Source organism: Glandiceps talaboti, chromosome 20 (genome assembly GCF_964340395.1).
Source record: "Glandiceps talaboti chromosome 20, keGlaTala1.1, whole genome shotgun sequence".
In the NCBI taxonomy this organism is placed as follows: domain Eukaryota; kingdom Metazoa; phylum Hemichordata; class Enteropneusta; family Spengelidae; genus Glandiceps; species Glandiceps talaboti.
Window position 1 is genome coordinate 4,267,065 of NC_135568.1, and position 23,201 is coordinate 4,290,265.

The 23,201-nt window shown below is 34.3% G+C and overlaps 2 protein-coding genes across 2 annotated transcripts in view; one reads left to right on the top strand and one right to left on the bottom strand.

Annotated features, from left to right (window-relative positions):
* The first annotated feature begins 3,225 nt into the window (after positions 1-3,225).
* LOC144450984 (polycystin-1-like protein 3) lies at positions 3,226-10,636 on the top strand. Its single transcript, XM_078141744.1, has 8 exons — positions 3,226-3,353; positions 4,205-4,865; positions 5,284-5,431; positions 6,278-6,366; positions 7,254-7,383; positions 7,858-8,544; positions 9,524-9,856; positions 10,518-10,636. Exons 1-8 carry the CDS (start codon positions 3,226-3,228, stop codon positions 10,622-10,624), a joined length of 2,283 nt encoding a protein of 760 aa, XP_077997870.1. The 3' UTR covers positions 10,625-10,636.
* A 9,396-nt stretch (positions 10,637-20,032) lies between these two features.
* The window catches only part of LOC144450477 (glycerol-3-phosphate dehydrogenase, mitochondrial-like), a 41,145-nt gene continuing 37,976 nt past the window's right edge, over positions 20,033-23,201 (bottom strand). Inside the window, exons 13-16 of the mRNA XM_078141094.1 lie at positions 22,615-22,773; positions 21,973-22,158; positions 21,467-21,565; positions 20,033-20,513 (exon numbers count right to left, since the gene is read on the bottom strand). Of these exons, the coding sequence (XP_077997220.1) occupies positions 20,394-20,513; positions 21,467-21,565; positions 21,973-22,158; positions 22,615-22,773 (564 nt within the window). The 3' untranslated portion in view covers positions 20,033-20,393. The remainder of the gene's footprint in view (positions 20,514-21,466; positions 21,566-21,972; positions 22,159-22,614; positions 22,774-23,201) is intronic.

The following is a 23,201-nucleotide window of genomic DNA, read 5'->3' on the forward strand; positions in this document are numbered from 1 at the left end:
TCATTTGAATATGATGAGAGTGGATGAAGTTTTCAGCATGCACATACTTACAGTCTCAGTTACCCAGACTTATCACAGGGAATGGACAGAAGTCAGAGCTCCCTGCATGAATTCTGGGTAACAAAGACTATACTTGTTTTACTTTGCTTCTGTGAAGGGTTGAATCACAAATCAAATGGTAAATGAAAATATTTGTCACTGGTTACACAAACAGGCAAATGTTCAAAGACTTGGACTTCATGTTTGTAAGAACTTTATCACAGAGAGGTTCTATGTATCTTCCACAAATTAAAGTAATGTTGATAATTTATCACTTCCTTTGCATGTCTAGGACATTGGACACAAAATACCCAAACAGTAACAGTGAATGCAGTGTTTAAAATCTGCCGATATTGGGATGAAACTGATGAGGAATGGAAATCGGATGGATGCTTGGTAAGTACTGTACTTCAGTTTCTGTTGTACTACCATTATCACTTTGTAGTATCATATATTTGTAATCTGTATTTTAGTTTAACAGATACTCTTATTATGTTGGTGGATGATAACATGATTCTGGTGTGTCCACAAATGACAAAATCATGTCCAAAAAGTATGATTGCAATTAGAAATTTAATGCTTTGTAAAGGACTTTGAAGCCGATCCTATATGGTACTGGTAATTGTTAACCTGCGAAGTTCCCTAAGAATTGGTGTAATGTGTTCATGTCTCTTGACCTGTGTAATGATCCTAGCATATGCATTCTGTGTGTGTGTGTATGTGTGTGTGTGTTGCAATGGCTTGGTATTCTCGCATGAGAATTCATACAGCAGAGCATTGTTTGGAAAATGTATAGTACTTTGACAAGTTTATGGCAAATATTTTTGGAAAGATCGCCAATTATACCAAGATCAGAGGAAATAAAAGTATTTAACATACACTGAAGATGAAAGAAAACAATTTGTGTATCTCACACAAAAATTCTCCATTCTATTCCAGCCTCGTGATCTTGTAACCAGTGACGGCACCATAGTATGTGAATGCAAGCATCTATCAGGGACCAAATTTACTGCTGCAGATGTTATTGTCCCCATGAATGCAATAGACTTCAGTACTGTGTTTAGTAAAGATATTACTGAGAACTCATTGGTGTTGATAACAATATCAGCTTTCTTCATCGTTTATATCTTGATTGTGATGTGGATGCGAAGAAAGGACAAACATGACTTGATTGAGGTACGTTTCTTTATATATTAAGCTTCCTAATAGTCTAATAGTAATAGCAAAATAAAACCAGTGCACTCTATTTTGTTTAAAGAGACACTATTAGCTGAGTTATACGTTTTAGGTGTAATTTTTACAGTAAATATATTTAGGCATTCATAGTATTCTACTTACTAATGCATACTTCACCATCACATGCAAACGACTGAACCTAAATCTGGTATTGTCATTACAATTCAATTACATAATATGTATATTGCATGTGTAATAAAACATTGAGGAAACCACTACTAAGAATATCAACTGTTCCGCAATGCCAGAAGATGTTTTAATATATCATAAACGGCATGCAGAGTAACAACATTATTACAATAATGTAATCTTGGCTTTGTGAAGTAAATATTTTCACTCCCCAAAATAATAAACTTAACTTGCCATTTTATAAGAGTTATGATGCATTCCTTGTTTTGTCAGTAATAAAGGAAATTGCAAACAAGACGTTCCTTTTGTAAAGTTCTCGTATATCTATCGTTGTTTTGGTGAGATTTTCTAGCCCAAGTTTTCATTTAAGTTTTAATTTAAAAAAACATGTGTTCTCCAATGTTAGTAATAGGTAAGAACTATTTATCTCAATATTTACCCTTTCAGTGGCTGTCTTCTCCTTTATATGGAAACAAAACTGAAGACAACTATTTGTACCAGATAACTGTTTACACTGGACTCCGACCAAATGCAGGGACAACATGCGATATTTCATTTGAAGTAACTGGTGAACAAGGTCAAAGTGGGGCCAAATTCCTCAAGGATAAAGAAAGGATTGTGGTAATATGTTGTATGTTGTTCAATACTAAAGATAGAACCCCATGAGGTATGGATAAAAGTGTTGCGATGCATAGTTGGGGTATTTGCACGAGTGATTGCGATGTTTTCTATCGTCCTGTTCTCACGAGGCTTGTGAGTGAAAGTGCAGCAGAAAACACCATGAGCACTAGTACAAATACCCATATAAAGTTCCTACACTGACACTCACACGTCATCGGATCTGTTATTATTACATATGTGTATACCCAAAACAACAAAATTCCCTACAATCACACACACTATCTGATTTACATACGTGTGCAATAATGTTTTTGGTGTAATTGTATCACAGTGCAAATACCTGGACTTATATACACACTGATAATCACTAGTACATAATTAAGTATAGACAATCACCTCTTAAATCTGGTTTGCAAATTTGATGATGTCAGATAGTTTAAACAAACAAGTGGAATATCTTATGTAAAACGGTAACTAAATGCTTTGAATTTCTTACTCCAGTTGTATTTTGTCTTGTGTGCTAGTTTTGTTAACATTCATTGTATTACCTGTACACTTGATGAATGATGCTGGTCTAAGTGCTTTCCTGCCTACTATTGCCAACATAGTAGGCCTAACAAAATAAATTGTGTGGTTCAGATTACGCTCAATTTTAGAATAGGTTGGGTAGGTAGATTTTTTATTTCATTTTTTGATATTCTTTTTTCATATGTGAGTGTCTCGTTCAGGTTTTCCATTGTTTTCCATATGGTCTCTGTGTTGTTTATTTCTTCCCATCAGATGTATAGATATTACAGATTGGAAGAATAGTTTTATATTGTCTTTTTAAGTTGATGTTAGTTTCCGCATCCACTATATCTTGCCAGACTTCACAATTTTCACGATTTCATTATATTTTTCTTGAATATGTAAACAAAGTTTAGGGTCAGCAGTGAAAAACTAGGTGGGGTTGGGTAACTGGAACCAAATGATTATTTTTAGGCCTTATGAATTATGATAAAATATCATCCTTAAAGAGCATTATGCTTAATAGGAGTCAGTAAATGTACAACTGAAATCATGAACCAATAAAAACAGAATAAAGTGTCCCTGGTTTTTCTGTACAGACTTTTTGGAATTTAAAATTCTTGATTTCTTTTAATCATTTAAAAAAAATTTCTCTTACAGAAGCTGTCCACTGGTTCAGTGAGAACTTTCATTATGTCAGTGCCCAAGTGTCTTGGTCCATTGCTGTACATTCACATCTGGTTGAATATTACTAAGGGCAAGCTGGTGGATGGTTGGTTCTTGGAGAGAATTGAAGTCTTTGATCTTCAGAAGAAACACAAGTATGTGTCACATTTCAATATATTTCAAGTGAATTATCCATCTAAGAGTCCACGCTTAAATCAACACAGCCAAGAGAGATAGTCACTTTCAAACTTATGGTCATTATCATTTTTAAGGTATATTTATTTGTTCATCATGGATGTTTAATATCATGGTCACCATGAATTATGTGTGCAGTGAGTATTCATATACCTATATTCTGTCCTGCATATTGCAATGAAAATATCGAGATGTCGTACACTAAACATCCATAACACATCCCAGTACACGGCCCACCGTACATAAATCCATTTTGCTATACTGTGTGTCTTTTATTACAATTTTTTACCAAAGAGTGAGAGTTTTTGAAATCATCAATATTGCTAATTCTAAATATGCATACGAGTACATTACCCGGTACTGGTTTTTTTTTTTTTTTTTTGCATTTCAATATTTGGTTTATTAATGTAATTTAAATTCAATTAAATTTAAAATTTCATATTGGGTATATAACTTTCAAACCTTGCTGGTCATGATAACTTTTTCAGACCTCATTAGTATTTGCTTACAACCCTTCCCAGGGTCATGTCCTGTGCAATCGTAATTTGCAAAAAAAAAAAAAAAAAATCGTAAAAAATAAAAGTATAGGATATTTACAAGTACTTGCACAATATACATAAACATATAGAGGGCTCCAGGATTTGTCCTTGAAATGAAATTAACTGGTTACCAGCGAAGAAGTTGTGATAAACTTTAAAGAAATTGGCTCATCATTAACATAAAGAGATACATATACTTAGTAACTGAGTATATTCTTTACTAATTGATTTTACATAAGTCATAATGAACATCTTTTGATTTTGACATATAGATTTCATTTCACCTGTTACAAATGGTTTGCTATTGATAAATCTAGCAGCACTTTACGACAGGTACTACCAGTTTGCAGCAAACCCCAACTGACGAAATTTGTGCATTTGATGTCAAGCCATGGTCGAGATAAAATGACCGATGACTACCTATGGGGTTCCGTCGTAAATAGGCAAATACCAAGTTCCTTTACACGAGTCGAGCGCCTATCCTGTTGTCTGACTGCCATGTTTTTGACAATGTTGGCAAACGCTATGTTTTACAACAGTGATGATAGAGATCAGGCAACAAAGATAATAAAGTTGGGACCGATAGAGATTCCTCTTGGCATGATCTATACAGGATTGATCAGTTGCCTGGTAACCATACCAGTATCCATCATCATAGTGTATCTATTCAGTAAATCCAAGCCATATCGTCGTGTAAAGAGAAAGTATGGTTCAGCAACTATTCTGAACACTGCAGACATCGATGACAAAAACTTCCCTTTACCATGGTGGTGTAAATGGATTGCTTGGTTCTTAGTTGCTATTTGCGTACTTCTGTCAGCATTCTTTGTTGTACTGTATAGCCTACAATGGGGTCCAGATGTTTCGAAGGAATGGTTAACATCTCAACTTTCATCTTTGTTTCTGGCATCATTGGTAATTGACCCATTAAAGGTAAGCAAGTTAAACATTTCATTTTTGTATCATTATTAGTGTAAGTACATGTAAATTTGCTATACCCTAATTACTGTATTATACTAGTGTATCATTATACAATGAACATGACACAGCATACTAATAATAATACAAAACGTAATATTGTGAGTAGTTATGGTGTATGATACACATAAATGTATGATATTTTGTTTAATCCATTTCTGCATACATTTCAATAGACACCATATTTTTGTTCTAATATTCAACGTACTGGCTTATGCAACATATTGTAATAAGTAACTCTATAGCTACAGTTTATTGAAGTGATCGTTTTTAGGCTAGCATCCATTATCTGTCAAATTATCTCATTTCTATAACATTAACAAAAGGAAGTGTCACTAATTACATTTTCATTCTTCATGCTTCATTTATACAGGCATTCCTAATAGCCTTTGTGCTTACACTGAAGTTCAAGTTGCTCAAAGAACCAACCAAAGCGGAACCAGACAGCAGTGATGAACGTGGTATCAAACAACCCATTCAGTTTGATGCCATTAAAGTGGAAGAGACTTGCAAACCAAAAGGTGAGTAATCTATGTGTAGTATACATACAGTTAAAGCAATGTAAATAGAGACCATATTTCTGCTTATATTGGAAGTGATAAGAAAACCAAACAATCAAATCAATCAATTAATCAATCAATCAATCAATCAATCAATCAATTAATGAAGAAAGAAAGCCAGCAAACAAATAATTTACATAGCACCAAATTCCAATATGATGTACTTTATTTTATGGCACTAAACAGAGAAAATAGCAGTCATTTTAACTTTAAGTCATTTTAAACGTCCCTGAAAACATAGTCATACATTATAGCAAACAAGGGCTCATTGTCAATGTTACGTGGCTGGCATGTGAGAGCATTTGAAATTGGTGAACCAAACCTAGAACTATTGTAGGCAATCAATGCACTGACTAGATCAAACATACCATGCACATCAACCAAGCACATAACTGTGTAAGGTATATTAGATTAGAATGATGTACAGTATTTTAATTCTGAACTAAATGGCTCTAATGTCCAAGGTAGAAAATTACTCCCTCTTCTCTCAACCTAAGATGGTCTTTATTACTTATTCTACAAATGATGAGACTATCAAAATACCATATTGGTGTTTTCTGTTGGAAGTTCTAAATATTTGTCCAAGTCCAGAAACATTCAAGATTCTTATTATTGATATCTGCTTTTCATTCCTTCTTGTTTTCCTAATTTTACAAACCTGCACTGGAACAGACACAGGTGATCACTTTAATTCTCCCCCGACACCAAAGGAGATAAAGAGTGCAAGACAACTTTACATCAAACATCTGAAGCTGATGAAAACGTTGAAAGACGTGATATTTTGGATACTTTTTCTTGTGGTGACAGTACTGATTACTCAAGTGTATAGATCTCCATCCCATTACTATAGTAACAAAGCCATGTATCAGACTATTGGGCGCAGAGAAGCACTTCAGGTAATTTAATACATATTTGTCAGGCTGTGTGTGTTAAAGTGGCCATATAGATGAGAGATTGGTATTTATTTGGCACTGGGTAAAATGTTTAATAGATGAAAATAATAACTATCCTGTTTCTAAACTTTTAAAAGCAATTATGTTAACAATTAGACCAAGTCTGGGTTTGTATCTTGACAATTACAAAAAAACAAATAATGTGTAAAACGTTTGTTTACAAATCACTACCTGTGACGTCTATACATAATATAAAATAACAAGCTTATGCATTTTGTAGCCTTTTACAGTAAATAAGTTACAAATGCTGACTTGATATATTGTTCCTCTTTTAGTATTGATCAGAAAAAAAAGTAAAGTTGTTTTGGTGATTAAAAATCCAAACTACTAGTATGTAAAATAGAATTACCTATTTCTCATCCATCTGGCCACTTGTGTTCTCTTTAGATGTTCGTGTAATAACTAATTAATATGTTTGTTAGCAAGTGTGTTTGCATTTAACAATAATTGTGGTGGTTTTCTTTAGTTTTTAGATCCGCTGTCAGTGACTGCTGAGCAGAGCTTAAGGGTTAGGTTGATTCTCCGTCGCCCATCCGTCAATTTTTTTTATTTTCATCTTCTTCTCCAAAACCGACAGTCAGAATACTTTGATATTTGGTTTGCATTTTGGTCAGTTATTGTTGTGGGGTTAGTCTGGGGAAGTAGCTCTACAATTGACTTTCAGAGACAGTATCAAATCATCAATCCAAAATAATTAGTTGCTGGCCAACTGTTGAGCCTCAACTTGAGATAATACAATGTGATATTATATCACATACCAGTAGTTGGGGTATGTGTAGGACATTATATTTTTTGCTAACTTTTTTCCTGTGGTTTTCTGTGTTTTTTAGTGCAGGGATGTTAGCTGTATTCTAGAATGGATCAACAACCGGGCAATATATTTTGACAAAGAAGTCATGGCTACAGACATGTCCTATGTTGTCAGCAACATCACCTTGCGACAGCAACGTATTGCAAGAGGTAGGTATGAAAAACAATAATAACAGGTGTGATTGTAATATGAAAATAATCATAATCTCTTTCTTTTTTCCTAATTTGCACATATTGCCGATACTTTCCGTAGTATGAGGCCCTAGTTGTGTTTTATCCCAAGGGCTATGTTCATGTAGCATCGAAGTCTTTTAAGCAATTTACTTTGACTTTGGAAAGGATATTTGACTTAGAATAATGATGTGTTATAAAATACTTATTGCGTGGCTTTATTTTGGCACTAGTAGATGTCATATTACCAACACGTAGCAACATAGCTGCAGGAAATAACATCCCTCGGGTTAATAGACATTTACTACTGTCCTCATAGCCTACAATAAGTGTGTCATCTTATTCAGTGAAAGTACAAGTTATGGTGCTTTCAGGTTTTCAAAGCTAGAGTTGACCCCTTTATCTACTATATCCTGATCTCATTTTTGTTCCTATCATTTCATACTTTTTCAGACCTCTGTTCAGATAAACCACTACTGAAAGCAGTTCATGAGAAGTGCATTTCTCATGAAGAGATGGATAAAGGGGCATACGGAACAGGATGGACAACATCACAAGCAGAAGTAACCAACTTTACACACTCGCCATGGGTGCATAGTAATCATTACCAGAACCATCTAAAGTACACACTCTCTGTCTGGGCACCAAGTGGCAAGCGATACAACGCAGATGGTTTCATCGCACCACTCGGTAAAGATGGCCATATAGCAAGAGATACCATAGAAAATCTAATTGATAACGGATGGGTTGATAGGTACACTCGGACCCTTATCTTGGAGTTCACCACATACAACCCGAATGCAAATCTCCTCAGTGTGGTAACATTCCTAGCAGAGTGTCATAGTACAAGTATCATCTCTACCATGGTTGAGGTTTCTACTGTGGTTTTAATGGATCCATTCCAAGCCAAGAACGACGCAGTCTTTCCAGTAATATGTCATGCACTATTCAGCATTCTCACACTACATCTATTGTTCAGATATTTGTCTGATGCAGGTGTGTGTGGTTGTAAAGTTGCATGGAATTTCTGGAATGCATGGTACTTGACAGGTTCAGTTTTAGGAATGATTTCCACCGCCATGCTGATTCTACGATTGGTCGTGATGAAATGGGTACTTCAAGAACTCAGCCACTGTGAAGGTAATTTACATGTCAAGTTGAATTTACTTGACTGTCAGCTTTAAGGTTCTTATCAGTCTGATTATCCTCTCTCTACAAGGAGGCATTTGTTTGTATACAAATACCTAAAGTATAAGTTTAACAAATGAACAGAATTAAAATCTGATCAAGGTGGAGACTTGTACCTGATGAATAAAGACAACATAAAGAACCACAGCAGGTGTGAAATATGGAAAGTATAAGAAACCAAATCATAGCCTCCTCGGTGATTAGATTCATGACCCTCAAGTGCTTACCTTCAAATCAATCAATCATGAATACTGATATGTTCTACTATTGCATATTGAGTTAAACCAGATTGAGGAGCAAGATTGAATTAGCCTTTACTTAGCAATAGGGAACTTGCAATCCAGACTGAGCTTGCTCAGATGCAAAGGACTATGGGATTATCTGTGGTTATCGTAATACCTAACCTGGAGCTACCGATGAAATAAACCTCACATAATGGTCAGGATAACTATGAATTGATTATTTGTGGTTACAAACAATGTATCAACATTGTTTATAATGCTAATTGATGAGTATTTATTATCACATTTCCCATGATGCAACATTCAACATGGCGGGTTTGCAAGTTCCCTATTATGTATGTGTAATGAAAGTGATGTAACTGTACAAAACGACTCTCCAGGAACAAAAAGTTACAAAAATGTCTTAACTCCTGGAGTGTCATTCCCCTTTAACAGGCAATGACATATATTTATTTCAGACTGCTATGGAAGTGTACGATATCTGACATTTATTGATGACATCCATACAATAGTCCTTGCACTTGTATCTTTTGTTTCAATTATTGGATTGATAAATATTTTCTCTCTGAATCGAACCACGTCTATTCTTGGGATATGCATTGGTATTGCTGTGCGACGACTTCTCTTATTCACACCACTATTCTTTATTATATTCTTTGCATATGCTCAGTTGTTCTACTTCTTGATAGCACCAACTTTAGGATATGCTAGCCTGTATGACACAATGACACAACTGTTATTTCTCCCTCTGACTTCTGCAACACACCACAGTGAGTATGCTGACTCTGTAGTTGCACAGATCATGATCTCAACACTTCTCTTTCTGAAGAACTGTATCTATGTGGTGCTTGTTATGTCTATTGTCAACACTGCATTCAAAGAAGCACATCTCCGGCCAGAACTAATGGGTGAAAGACGCAATACCTATGACAACCTGCTGGATAAGATTCGCCATTGGTTTCGAAACAGTTGGATTTATAGACGTTACATTTCCCATCGGAAACAAGATACTAGTAAAAAAGGTAAGTATTAATTCTTGGTCAACCTTTATCAATTTCATCAAAATATTAAGCATTTTCAAATCCTCATTTCTTTAAACCTGCACTAGATGTAACTGGGGTATTATCTTTTGGATGAGACAACCGACATCATATTTACAAAATTGTTAAAAATGCCAAAAATTTGATATTGCTCATGTCAATTTTGTTTATGTTATCTATGTCAGAACACTATATAGTAATAACTTGAAATCTTAATTCATCGGGAGCAATAATTTTTGCTTTGGTTGCGGAACTAAAAATAAATTTGATGGCATAATAATTATTGCACGTTACTATGAGTGCAGCTACACAAATACTTATCCCAACAAGTGATTGAGTACTATTGAAGGTGTATGATATTATGGGTTTAAATTATTTTATCGATTAATTTGAAAATTCCAGTTGCAGCTAACGTAACTTTAATTGAGGCTTTGTTAACTGCTTTTCAGTGTCTCTTTGCTTTTTGTATTATGTTTTGGATCAGACAACCAACACTTTATTCACTGGAATTCTTAAGAATGTCAAAAATTAGACATGATATTAATTTGGGTTAGTACACAAGATCAAATCTTTTGATTTTACAATTCTATATCATGCAGATAAAAAATTACTACATTCACTTTTTTTATCATTTTATATTTAGTGTTCAAACGTAAAAGGATTCGAAAGATTCCAAAGAACATGTCTGCAGTCAACGACCTAGAAGAACGTCTGAAGGTTATAGAAGAAAGAGTTGACAAAATGAAATAAGGATGGCATACATTGTGTGTATGGTCCTGTCAACAGTACTTTACCAGGTTTATGTTTAAGGGGTTTAACTCAATCTCAACCCTCACAACAGTCAGCCCAGTTTGTGTTCTGAATAGTTTTGTAGGTTGGCTGAAATTGTATTGCTGTTTTAAGATAATAATAATAATGTGTATTTTATTGACATATATATATATACTCAGTTGTTAACATATTCAAGAAATGTCATTTGACATATGACCATAGCTTCTCATGGTCATTCTAAAGTTCAAGTTTTGAAAATGCAATGTATGCACCATGTATAACCATAACAGTTATGGTCAACATAAAGTTCACTTCTTTGAAAATATTTATTTACTCATTATGTATCACCAGCAGTGTTCCCTCTAAGTTTTTTAAGACTGATAAACTTAAGAAGAAGGAAAGAAATGGAAAGGTGACATGGCGGCCATGTTTACGTGACTGGGAGAATAGGGAGGGGGGGGGGGGGGGTGTTCAGAAGCTGACCTCTGGCTGAGGCCGGATGCAAAATCATATCTTTATTTGGAATACGAAGCAAACTCTTTACCTTCTCTTGGATGACGAATAGAGAGAAATAAAACTCTTATGACAATATTTCATTTCATTATTAAATAACTTTATTTGTATATAGTTTCATTTCATTCTTGATACTTGGATATAAGGTTGCGCAAAACATGAAATTTGACTGCAAGAGTAAAACAGAGACTTTGCACAAGTAGCGTGCAAATAAGCCTTAGCGGGAACACTGATCACCAGCACAGTTTTGGTCAATATGAAGTTCACTTTTGAAATTATTGATACATGTGACTTCTGTCTATTTATGTATGTTTAGCCTAGAGCTGGCTGGAATTGACTAACGTCTCTCTGCAGATTATACCTCACATAGCTCGATCCACCCATCTAAAGTCTCTCATTAAGATGAAGGTATACACCCTGACAAATAGCTATAAGGAACATATAGGAGTCACGATAGGTGAATGGTTAGAGTGGCTGGCTTCGAATCTACAGGTTGCATTTATTCTGAATGGATTATACCTCACATAGCTCCACCCATCTTCTTGATTCTGCGCATGCTCACATGGTGATGTCACTGACATCATCTGATACAGCAGGTAGATTAAACAATAAATAGTTCTAAAATTTGTCCATTCTTTCCCCAATGCTTCATTAAAGTATAAACTATCGAAAACACCTCTACGGAGGAACATTAGTTAAAATCAGACAATGCAATGGATGCAGGCTATAGTATATTGTATGTTCTTGGTTGTGTTTGTATGTGTTGTACTTCCTGATTATGTTACAATATGAGGAATTAACTGACAAAGTGGCATTTTACTTTGGCCTCAGTTTTCGATCAGGTCATGAACTGAAGTAATGTGCAAGTGCACCTGTCCAGCAAATAGTACCATGTCACATTTGTGACAGGTACAACCAGAGTCAATAGTGGACATTGCAAAGTTAAAGGTATACACCCTGACAAATTGCTATAAGGAAAATATAGGAGTCATAATATTTGAATAGTTAGAGTGGCTGGTTTCGATTCTGCAAAAATCACTTTGAGCACAGCATGGGAAAGCGGTATAAATATAAAAAGTGTCATTATTATTGTATCTACCATATGTCCATCATGGGGGGGGGGGGGGGGGGGGGGGTTGAAATGAATTATCAAAATATAATAACCATGTTCTAAAATGTTCATCATTTTATAAAATGGCCTCCATTTTCCTAGCCCCCAAATTTGACAAATTGTCATCAGTCAATTCCTTGTAATGTGTTTGTTGTATGTATTGTTGTACCTCTCTTGATATTGTTAATAATATAAAACATTTTCAAGAGGACTTTTTTTTTCAGAGATTACATCATGTTCAGTTAGGTGTGTATGTATAGAATTTAAGAATATTTATTAACTTTTCATTCATGTGTGACAAGTGTGTACACTTTTAATTGCACTTTACAAATAATATACGCAAAGAAAAAACAATTAGTTGTTGTATCATGATATTTGAATGTTAGCTGACTTGGAATCTGGAAGTTGTCATGTCACAAGCCATGCCATGACTGTTTGTTTTTGATGAGTGTGTACACTTTTAATTGCACTTTACAAATAAAATACGCATAGAAAAAAACAATTAAATTAGTTGTTGTGTCATGATATTCAAATGTTAGCTGACTTGGAATCTGGAAGTTGTCATTTCACAAGCCATGCCATGACTGTTTGTTTCTGATGAGTGTGTACACTTTTAATTGCACTTTACAAATAAAATATGCACAGAAAAAAACAATTAAATTAGTTGTTGTGTCATGATATTCGAATGTTAGCTGACTTGGAATCTGGAAGTTGTCATTTCACAAGCCGTGCCATGACTGTTTGTTTTTGATGAGTGTGTACACTTTTAATTGCACTTTACAAATAAAATATGCACAGAAAAAAACAATTAAATTAGTTGTTGTGTCATGATATTTGAATGTTAGCTGATTTCACAAGCTGTGCAATGACAGTTTGTTTCTGATTAAGTCCTTTAGTAATATTTGAACCACGATTGTGCCCCAGTCAACGCATCTGTATAAGTGGGGACCTGATAAAATAGAGGTTGCTCTGTGAATACTTTTCATCCTATGGGCTCACAGAGGCTGCTATGGATTGTATGCTAACCAGGAAGTTGAAGAAGTCTATTGTTGTTGCAGGTCCGTGCTAGGGCTAATAGTTGTAAACAAAAAGTTTTGAACACAATATGGGAAATTGCTCTATAAAATGTACACTATCATTACATTTATTATTCGATAATAATTGCACAGCAGAAATTAGAATTGCGTTAATACTCATTGACAAACAGGTTTGATAAAAATCTGCTTCAACCAAGTAACATCTACAGAAAACTTAGATTAGTAATATCTGTCTTAATTAGTATAAGTAATAAACTAAAGTAGGTAACCACAACCCTGATCTATACTATCAACCTTTAGCTAAGTTATTCAAATGTTGCTCTCAGTGTTTGAAGTGTAGACAGAAAGCTCTCATTTATCTCAGGTTTTGTTGTTTCCTGGTTGAATCTTATATAAAAAACGTTTGATCATTGCAACTGAACACAATTATATCGACTGTTTTAAACAAAGAAGCCCTCAAGAGTTGTTCAATATCTCTTATTCACTTTGCAAAAAGTTCTTATTGATGATATCTCCCTGAAGGTAAAACTACTGTAACGAGGAATGGTGTGATAGCTAGGAGTTACAAAAAGACCACAATATGACAACTTTTCAGTGGTTTTTTGGTCCTATCATGGTAATTTTAGATTGATGAAAGTATGGAAATATTGAAAGGGTTCAAGTCATAACATATCTGTGTGTAAAGATGTTTTATTAAATCTATGTGAATTGACAGTATCAAGAGTGTATACAATTACAAATAAGGTATATATCCACAGATAGTATTAAACCATCAGGGGCACCATGGTATATATAGTGAGATCTAGTGGCCATGGGTCATCTTGAAAGTTATTAAATTTATATCTTGACCATTAATCAATTAACGATCCAAAAGTGAAATTTTGTCACTTGTCCCACCATAATACATGCCCATGATTATTAAAACAACTGCTATAGTTAGACGCAAACTGAAATATATTGTGACATGTTGATGTATGCTGGAATGGACGTTGGTTTAATTGTACTCGTAGTAGGGTTGGCATTTCTGATGCAGACTCCCATGATCTGGCAGAATATGTTTGGGGACTTCATTATAATCCACTTGATTATCCACACAACCAAGGTACCACCATCATCCATTTATGTAATGTATCACATGTCACAACAATAGTTTTAGTTTGGGTCTATCTTAGAAAGCTGAGAGCTCAGTTTTCCGCAGTTCATATATCATGCTCTTTCAAATGTTTGCCTTTAGTGAAGAGTATAAGTCCAAGTATAAAAGTGTACAATTACATTCTAAGGTAACTGTTTAAAGTAATGGTAAAAGACAGTCAAATACAATACATGACTGGGGTAGAAAAATAAAGCAGATGAAATCAAGAGTATTATTAAAACTGACATGCTAAAATAAATGTCAGCAAAGTCATCTCTGTAGAAAGTATAAATAGACAAAATACAGTGTAATGAAAAACGATGACTTGAGAGAATCATGTTACTTATTTAATACTCTTCTTTGTAGACATCCATGTATTTACAAATAGAGAGTAACATCACCAGAAGACTATATAATATCTTGATGTTATTCCCCAATTATTTTCTTCATTCAGCCAAGGAAAATACAAGTGACCTAAGGGGTCTTTATGACCAGTAGTGATAACCCTTAGGTCATGAGTATTTTCTGGCTGAATGAAGACAAATATTGGAGAATAACATAATTATACCAGCGCTAGTAATATCAAAGACAAATCTGGCAAAGTAATGGCAATTTTGAATGTTTTGACTTATATTTCAAAAACAGCAGAACCAGTGATGTAGACACACGTTGTCATGACATACACACACATTGTCATGACATAGAACAACTAGAGTACACATTTCTTGTTCAACCTGGTTCGTTGCACGCTATAAATACATTTATGATCCGAGTAGTCTTGTTTTAAGTAATTATCTTTACTTACAGTTAAAATATTCACATTTATACTAATGTATCATGCAGCTTATTATGACCAGATGATCAAGTTCACACAAAAACATGAATGTATGCCCTGAAAATTCACTTTATATATTACATGTAAACCATAAATTGTGCTCAAATCAAACTAATAATCCACGCTTGAAGGGGCATAGTCTAGATGCTATCCATGGCTTCAAATCTCAAGATCTTGTTCCCCCTCTGTCTAGCCCAATGAGAAATTGTGAACAAAAGTTGTTTGTTCAAACCCTCAACCGTTAGAATGATGTAATTCCCCTCTATCTAGCCCAATGAGAAATGAACAAAAGTTGTGTTGTTCATGCAAACCCCCAACTGTTAGAATGATGTAATTCCCCTCTGTCTAGCCCATTGAGAAATCACGAACAAAAGTTGTTCATACAAATGAGTAAACCCCAACTGTTAGAATGATGTAAACAGTATATAAGTAGTGTCCTGGTTTGATAAATATTTGGACATTAACTGCCCCAAATAAACACTAACTTATCATTTGACAGATTGATTGATATGACAACAAAGACATGATGTTAAATGACTGTGGGTTGAATTTGAAATTTCATCTCATTAGCTGATCGAACTTGACGCGGGAAGATATTCAAAGTCATAGATAGCAACTAGACTAGAGTATAAACTCAGTTTACATGTGTTTGAGGGGTCATTTGTAGTGCATATGAAAAGGCCATTGTCTTTACTCAAGTTACTGAAACATACTGAAAATACCCATTGCTTGCTATGGGGAAGAACTCATACCTTAGGTATTTAGATATATTGAATATATCAATTCAATGATTTATAGTAAACATACACTGAAATGACACAAAATCCCAATCATACCTTGCTGTTTAGTGTACTTTCATTACAGTAAATAGCATTTTAAACTCAGCTTGCATCACTTAAGGAAGCGCCAAATCAAAAAACTTAACTGTTTCAGAGTAAACTGAAGAGTATGGAAATGTTAACCAGGAGTAAATACTCAATATAAAGTTACTGGTTTTTTGTTATCTTTGAAAACAAATACCCTGTTAATTCCAAAATCCACAATGTACAAAATATATCACAGACTCAATATAAGGTTGGCAGACTCATTTAAAATTTTACCCCACCTTTTTTGTCTTTAAACAATATTATTGCAAAAATCCATCACCAGTCATAAATCATTACATGTATATGGTTATGTGGTCAATATCGTTAAAAACATTACACAATTTGTAAAGAACTGTTACAGTTAACATTCATTAGAAACAAAAATAATGAAATAAAAAAATCACATTTCAATATCAAAAACTCAACATTTATTCATTGCTTTGCAAAAGAAGTATTGGAAGATATTAACAAAATGATTACTGAACATCAAATTTTATCTTATAAACGTTTACATTGTCATCTATATGTTGCACTATAGTTATTAGATCTGTATGTACATGTATGTACTGCTAGACTGTGTGTGTTTGTGTTTTGTTGTGTATGTGTGTTTATGTTGTGTTGCAGTGTTTGTATTGTGTATGTATGTGTGTTGTGTTTGTGTTGTGTGTGTTGTGTTTGTGTTGTGTGTACACATGTGTGTTTGTGGTGTGTGTGTGTTATGTTGTGTGCACTTGCATTGTGGTGTGTTTGTGTTGTTTGTGTGTGTTTTGTAGTGTTTGTGTTGTGTTGTGTTGTGTTGTGTTGTGTAGTGTGTTTGTGTGTGTGTGCTGTAGTGTTTGTGTTGTGTTGTGTTGTGTTGTGTTGTGTTGTATGTGTAGTGTGTTTGTGTTCTCTGTGTGTGCAGCTATTGGTGATGGATCTAGTCCCACTCAATGTGAGAAACTTTTGGGTCAATCATTGTTCCTTGGTCTTGTTTACTGTCAAATATGAGCAAATCATACATTGCACCTATAGATATTCCACACAAAACTAAGTGATGTTGTACAACCCCCAAAAACACAGCAGTAAAGCACTTTCTCTTATTGGCACACTCATTTAAGCATTAAGTAAATGAATACTCTTTCAATTGCTTTCATTATAAGCCTAGTATGTGGCTTTTTTTTAATGTAGTCATTTTGTAAACAGTGTTTTCTGCTAATGAAGTCTGATTACAGTGATTGATAGCCCCACAACCATCACTATACCGATAGTATTTAGCTATCAATGAGATCTAGACAATGTTTTATGGCAAAAACTGGTACAATAACTTATCAATGGTTGATGGTGAACTTGGGACTACAACCTCATAGTTGATGGCTTAGATGAATTGTGCGTACTAACCCTAAAAGGACAGGCATCTAACTAAACAAATCTTTGTCATGCTTAAAGAAAAACTTCTGTTTATCTCTCCTTTCATCTCTCTTTTATTGTATAACATCACATAATCATCCCAGTGAAAGGATTCAGAGATCTTCTAAAGACATTAATCCATTATCAAGATTGTGAAATGTCAAATTTGTCACAATTTATGACAAGTCACCTTCAAAGCTATGAAAATATCACAATTTACAAAATTTCTCTTTGAAAAATGTGCAATTCAAGTTTCACAACATATAACAGTTCACTTTCAAAACTGCAAATCACTTTCAAAACTGCAAATCACTTTTAAAACAGCAAAATATCACCAGTGTCACAAATTAATACACGTTATTTTCAAATTATGTAAAGTCATTGTCACACAAATTATGTATAAATGTAACAAAATTATTTAAGATCACTATCAAACTGTGTAAATGTTCTTCAAAAACACCAATAGTTGCAAGTTGAAAATTGCACTTAGACACACATTAGTGCTATCATCATAGCGTTATTCCTACATCATCAGTCACATTAACTAAATGTAGTTTGTTAAGAACTCATTTCATCTTACATGGAACATTGAGGGGGGGGGGATCAACGCTCAAAGCTATCAGACATAATAGAAATGAATTTACATAAATAGTTGCACTAAACAAATAAACTTGGCAAGACATACAAACTTTACGGGGTTTATGTCATTACAATTTTCTCAATCTCATTTTGACAATTAAAAATTTATTTAATTTTAGTTTATACAGAATATTTTCATAAGCCTGAACATTCCATTCCTCCTGGCATCTAGTTCACAAACCAGTGTTCAAATATGCTCACAGGAAATGTCAGAGGATGTACGTCATCACCAGATTACATGTGTATATGTAAGGGGAGCACAGGAAATTGTGCAACCTATAATATATAATCCTATGTTCAGGGTTCATACACTAAAGGTCACATAAGAGGCAGGAGGTTTTCTTCAGTTTTCCAGAACTATTCATTTAGATCAACTCTGGTCACTTTCCAGGTGTGCTGACCAATGAATGTTCATGGACTCTGGGTTCATGCCAACAAATGAAAATTTCAACTTACAAAGTGTGTGGGTAGAAATTTACATTTTATTTATCCACACACCTGCTTTTTGATACATATCTCTCACCTATCTAATCAACACTTCATGACAGAAATGTCGTCACTCTGTTGCTCAACTTTCCAAGAGTCCTTTGAGATTCCAGGACTCTCTGAGAGTTCTTGAAATTCGTGGAGTTTCATGGAATATATGAACCTGAAGATGTACCGTTGCAGAATGCCCTTTGTAATAATAAACATGTTTGTGTTTGAAACTTCCTTGTTTCATCCGACAGTTATATTGATTTCTTCACAATGAGATATCAATTTATATGCTTGTGCGCTTTCGGTGTGTGAATTTTGTTTTGTTTTATTCAATTCGTAATATAAAAGGTTGTGTGATATGTGATAAAAGTCACCGTGCCACCCAACTGAAATTCTATAGTCCTTCTGGTTTGGTAGTAGGTCAGTATATTTCGGTACCAATTGGAAACATTCTAAATGAAACTATTATTCTGGTAATCTAGGCTTTTCTTTACTAAGAGAGACATGAGCTTAAACTTTTGTCTGCATCATGTTGACACAACAGTGATAAGATATTGAATGGACGTTGGTTTAATTATAGTCTCAGTAGGGCGGCTCTCTGAAAAGTAGTTGTTTTGTCAAGTGGCCAAACACACATACAAATGAATAGGATGACAAGCAGCATTTTATTGATAAGAATTCCATGAACTTGCAGTGTACTGTTTGGGACTTCCAATGTTTACATTATCTTGATCACAGGGTGATAAGATTCACACAACAGAGGAACCACTATCACCTACCTGTGTAATCTACCACATTAAACAACAACAGTTTTATTTTGTGTCTATCTTAAACCAAAACCTCGATTACCAGTCATAACAATATTGTAACAACAAAAATAATTAGTAAAATGTGGATTATTTATCCTTGACACGAAAATATTTAAAAAGGAGGTTGAGATACTATCTATGACAGTTTGTATATTTGTCTCAAAGTATTGAAACTAAGCTGTTAGTCTCTTCTCTATAGCCATAGCACATACCACTATTTTGGTCACTTGGCAGTCTGTTTAAGAGCCTGAGAATGTTTGGCAAGATATTTGTCATACAAGTTTTGTAAAGTGGGTTTAGATAGGTCATTTTCTAAGTGCGATTTCAGCGTTGGAAAGTTTTTTACCACTTTTACAAAGCAATAATTCACCTTAAATTGGCATGATAACTTAATTGTGTGAGCTTGCGGATGATATTTCATTCCAACAAAAAAAGATAGTTTACAGGAAATTTTCCTCTTGTAACAAAGTTGGCTAGAAAAGACTAAAAATAGTAGAAAATATTCCTTGCAATACACAACTGTATTTTACAAAAAGCTTAACTTAAATATGTTATAAAAAAAATAATTGACAACTTATTGCAAAGACAACTAGAATTCAGCCTCTTAAAAATTCCAGTGATATACAAAAAATATTAACATATACGAAAGAAGAGTTAGAGGCTTATAAAAAAATGAACATCCCATAATATATATATAATGAAATTTAAATGTGCACCAATAAATACAACAACTATGTGTTCCTTTTCTAGTGTTATAAATTTCTATATATTGGCACCAGAGAGCTATGTCTTCATAAGAAAAAAATACTCACATACAACCCGTGTTATGTGTAACTTATCCGTATATTAAACATATAATCAGACTTTGCAATACTGTTTCTCTAACACCATGTCTGTTATGTTTCTCACCACTATGTGGTTTAATGATGATTATTTTACTTTATACCCCACCACCGCTGCGTTCTGTTGGAATAACATCTCTGCCCTTTTCCTCGTGAATTTCGATAGCTCTTCCTAGTCTGCTGTTCGACACTGCACCAGTCTTCAATGCACTCATTAGCTGCAAAAAAAAAGATTAAAATAATATTGGTTTGTCAGCTGTGGTATACTATGTCATACCCTATTAGGTTAGCTGTTTAGAACACTTTCAAGATTAATTTCTGAAAATCCAATGCTTTTCAGAAAACATTTTTTTTTTCACATTTGAAAGCAAAGCAAGCATTAAACACAGAATGTTTATGTCCTAATATTACTTAATCTTTATATTCATCTTTATTTTGTTGATCAACATTTGCCTCTGTGTTAAAAACATCATGTGCCATGAGTGAAACAAGTTTTTGGTTTTGGTTTTGATTTCTATGCAAATCAAGTTTGTGCTTCTTTTTTTCAGTTTTGTAAAGCGCATTGAGGCTGTTGCGTATTGCGCTGATAAGAATTTATTATTAACATTATTATTATTATGATCATATCGAGTATAAATTTTGATTCTTATGTAGCAAGATTAGCTGTGAAATTTCGTCTTCAATCACTAAATGCACATAGTCATGAATAAGCAATATTACTATTTCTTCTTACAAAAGCTTTGATCATTTTGCTTGTAAGGATCGCAAAAGGGCACCCCAGATTTCGCAAAGTGTGGACTAGAATTTGGCTACGGCCATTGAACATATGGCAATACATGAAGCAATGAACAAAATATGTCACAAAGAACGACATGTGACCATTACAGTACTGGTTAGACATGTTTTAATTACTAGTAGGTGCTAATAAAACAGTACAGCGACAAAAACATGGAAAATGAGTTGTAACTTTGTGTCTGCTGTCTTTATGCTGCAATACGCCACTCTACTGACCCTCACTCATTGCTCCATATAGGCTTGTGAACAGCACTCCTAGTGGCCAAACCAAGAAATCTTTTACTTCACTGAAAACTAGAATATGGTGTATTGGTTGATATTTTTCCTCAACATACCAACCTATATAAGCGTTTATCCTACATGTACCGGTACTGACCTGTAAGAATTCATCTTTCTCAATAAGTCCATTTTTATTACAGTCCACTTCATTCATCATATCTCTCAGTTGATCTTCCGTTACTTTCTCATCAATGCTCTGAAAACATCAAATGCGAGTATATCATTGTGTGTGATTCATAGCATGTATACTTCTAAATGTTTACTATGTAGCTCTGTGTTCTCCCCAGGAGAGCTTTCAAGGATGACAACTAATTTGCATCATAATTTACATATCAATACCACTGTAATTTATTTGCATAATGATCAGTTTATAATATACTTGTCTTCAACATTGAAACATATATAGTCACACATACATGAATAACGTGATATCACATCCCTAAAGAAAGCGTGAACACAGACCAGGTCAACCTCGAAAACGAAGATTATCAAAGCATTTTAATGCAGTATAAGTTTCAATCTATTTCTTACATTATACATATTTTGAATGTCAAGGTAATGACAACAAATCGCTATAAAGAATAAAGGAAAGGGGTATCTTACATCTAAAAATTTCCTGACATCAACCGATGTAATGTACCCTTTCTTCTCAGTATCAAGATTCTCAAATTTCTTGTTATACATCTGAATTTCTTTGAGACTAAAGTTGATAGGAATGTACATTAACTTCTCACGGTTACTGTTACCCATCTGTTCAAACAAAAACTGTAAAGCTTTTTCCTTTTCTTCCTGTAAAATAATATAGACACATTATAATAATCCTGACATCATGATGTGGAGTAGTTTATATTGAAATGTCACTGTCTATTTCACATCGAATTCCACTCAAATGCACATACACACTGTCACTACCACACGCACACACACACACACACACACACACACACACACACACAGTCACTACCACACACATGCACACACACAAACTTTCTAATGAAAATTCACACATGCATGCATGTACTTGCTCATTCATACATATAAATACACACACACACACACACACACACACACACACACACACACACACACACACACACACATGCGCACACGCATCGGCATGTAGTGTACATATGCTCATACATACATATATACATACATACATACATAAAAACATACATACACACACACATGCACGCACGCACACACACACACACACACACATCATACACCCAGTACATGACTTACTTTTTGTCTTTGTTTACTCCATCCTAACTCTTTCGCCATGAGTTCCACTATACGTGGTGTCACATCCTCAGCTGCCTGGACGTTGAGGAAAGCTAGTCGTGTTCTTCTGGCTAGTACATCAATTACTGTACAGGCATATTCCTTCACTGCATATTTCACCTGGTGAAAATCATATACATGTATATTATTTGTCAGACAAACTTGGCTTCCAGGTAAGGGAATTCTTCAGCATTGTAGCAAAACCGTACTCATTTAACTTCAATTTTCCATAGCTAAGACAAAAATTGTTTGGGGTATTCCTTTGTACATTCAGCTTCCATGTAATGGAAGTCTTCGGTATTGTATTAAAAAAATTGTACTCATTTGACTTTAGTTTTCTGTAACTAAGACAAACATTGTTTGGGGATTCTTTTGTACAGTAGTAACATAGTAGCCTACTGGTATAACTTAAATTTTCCTCAGTTGAGGTAAACATTGGCAGGGGAATTCTCCAGTAGTGTAGTGACAAGATCCCCTACTCATATAACTTAAAGACAGAACTGCCCTATATAAAGAGGATTATGGCTAATCTATGCAAATGAGGGAAA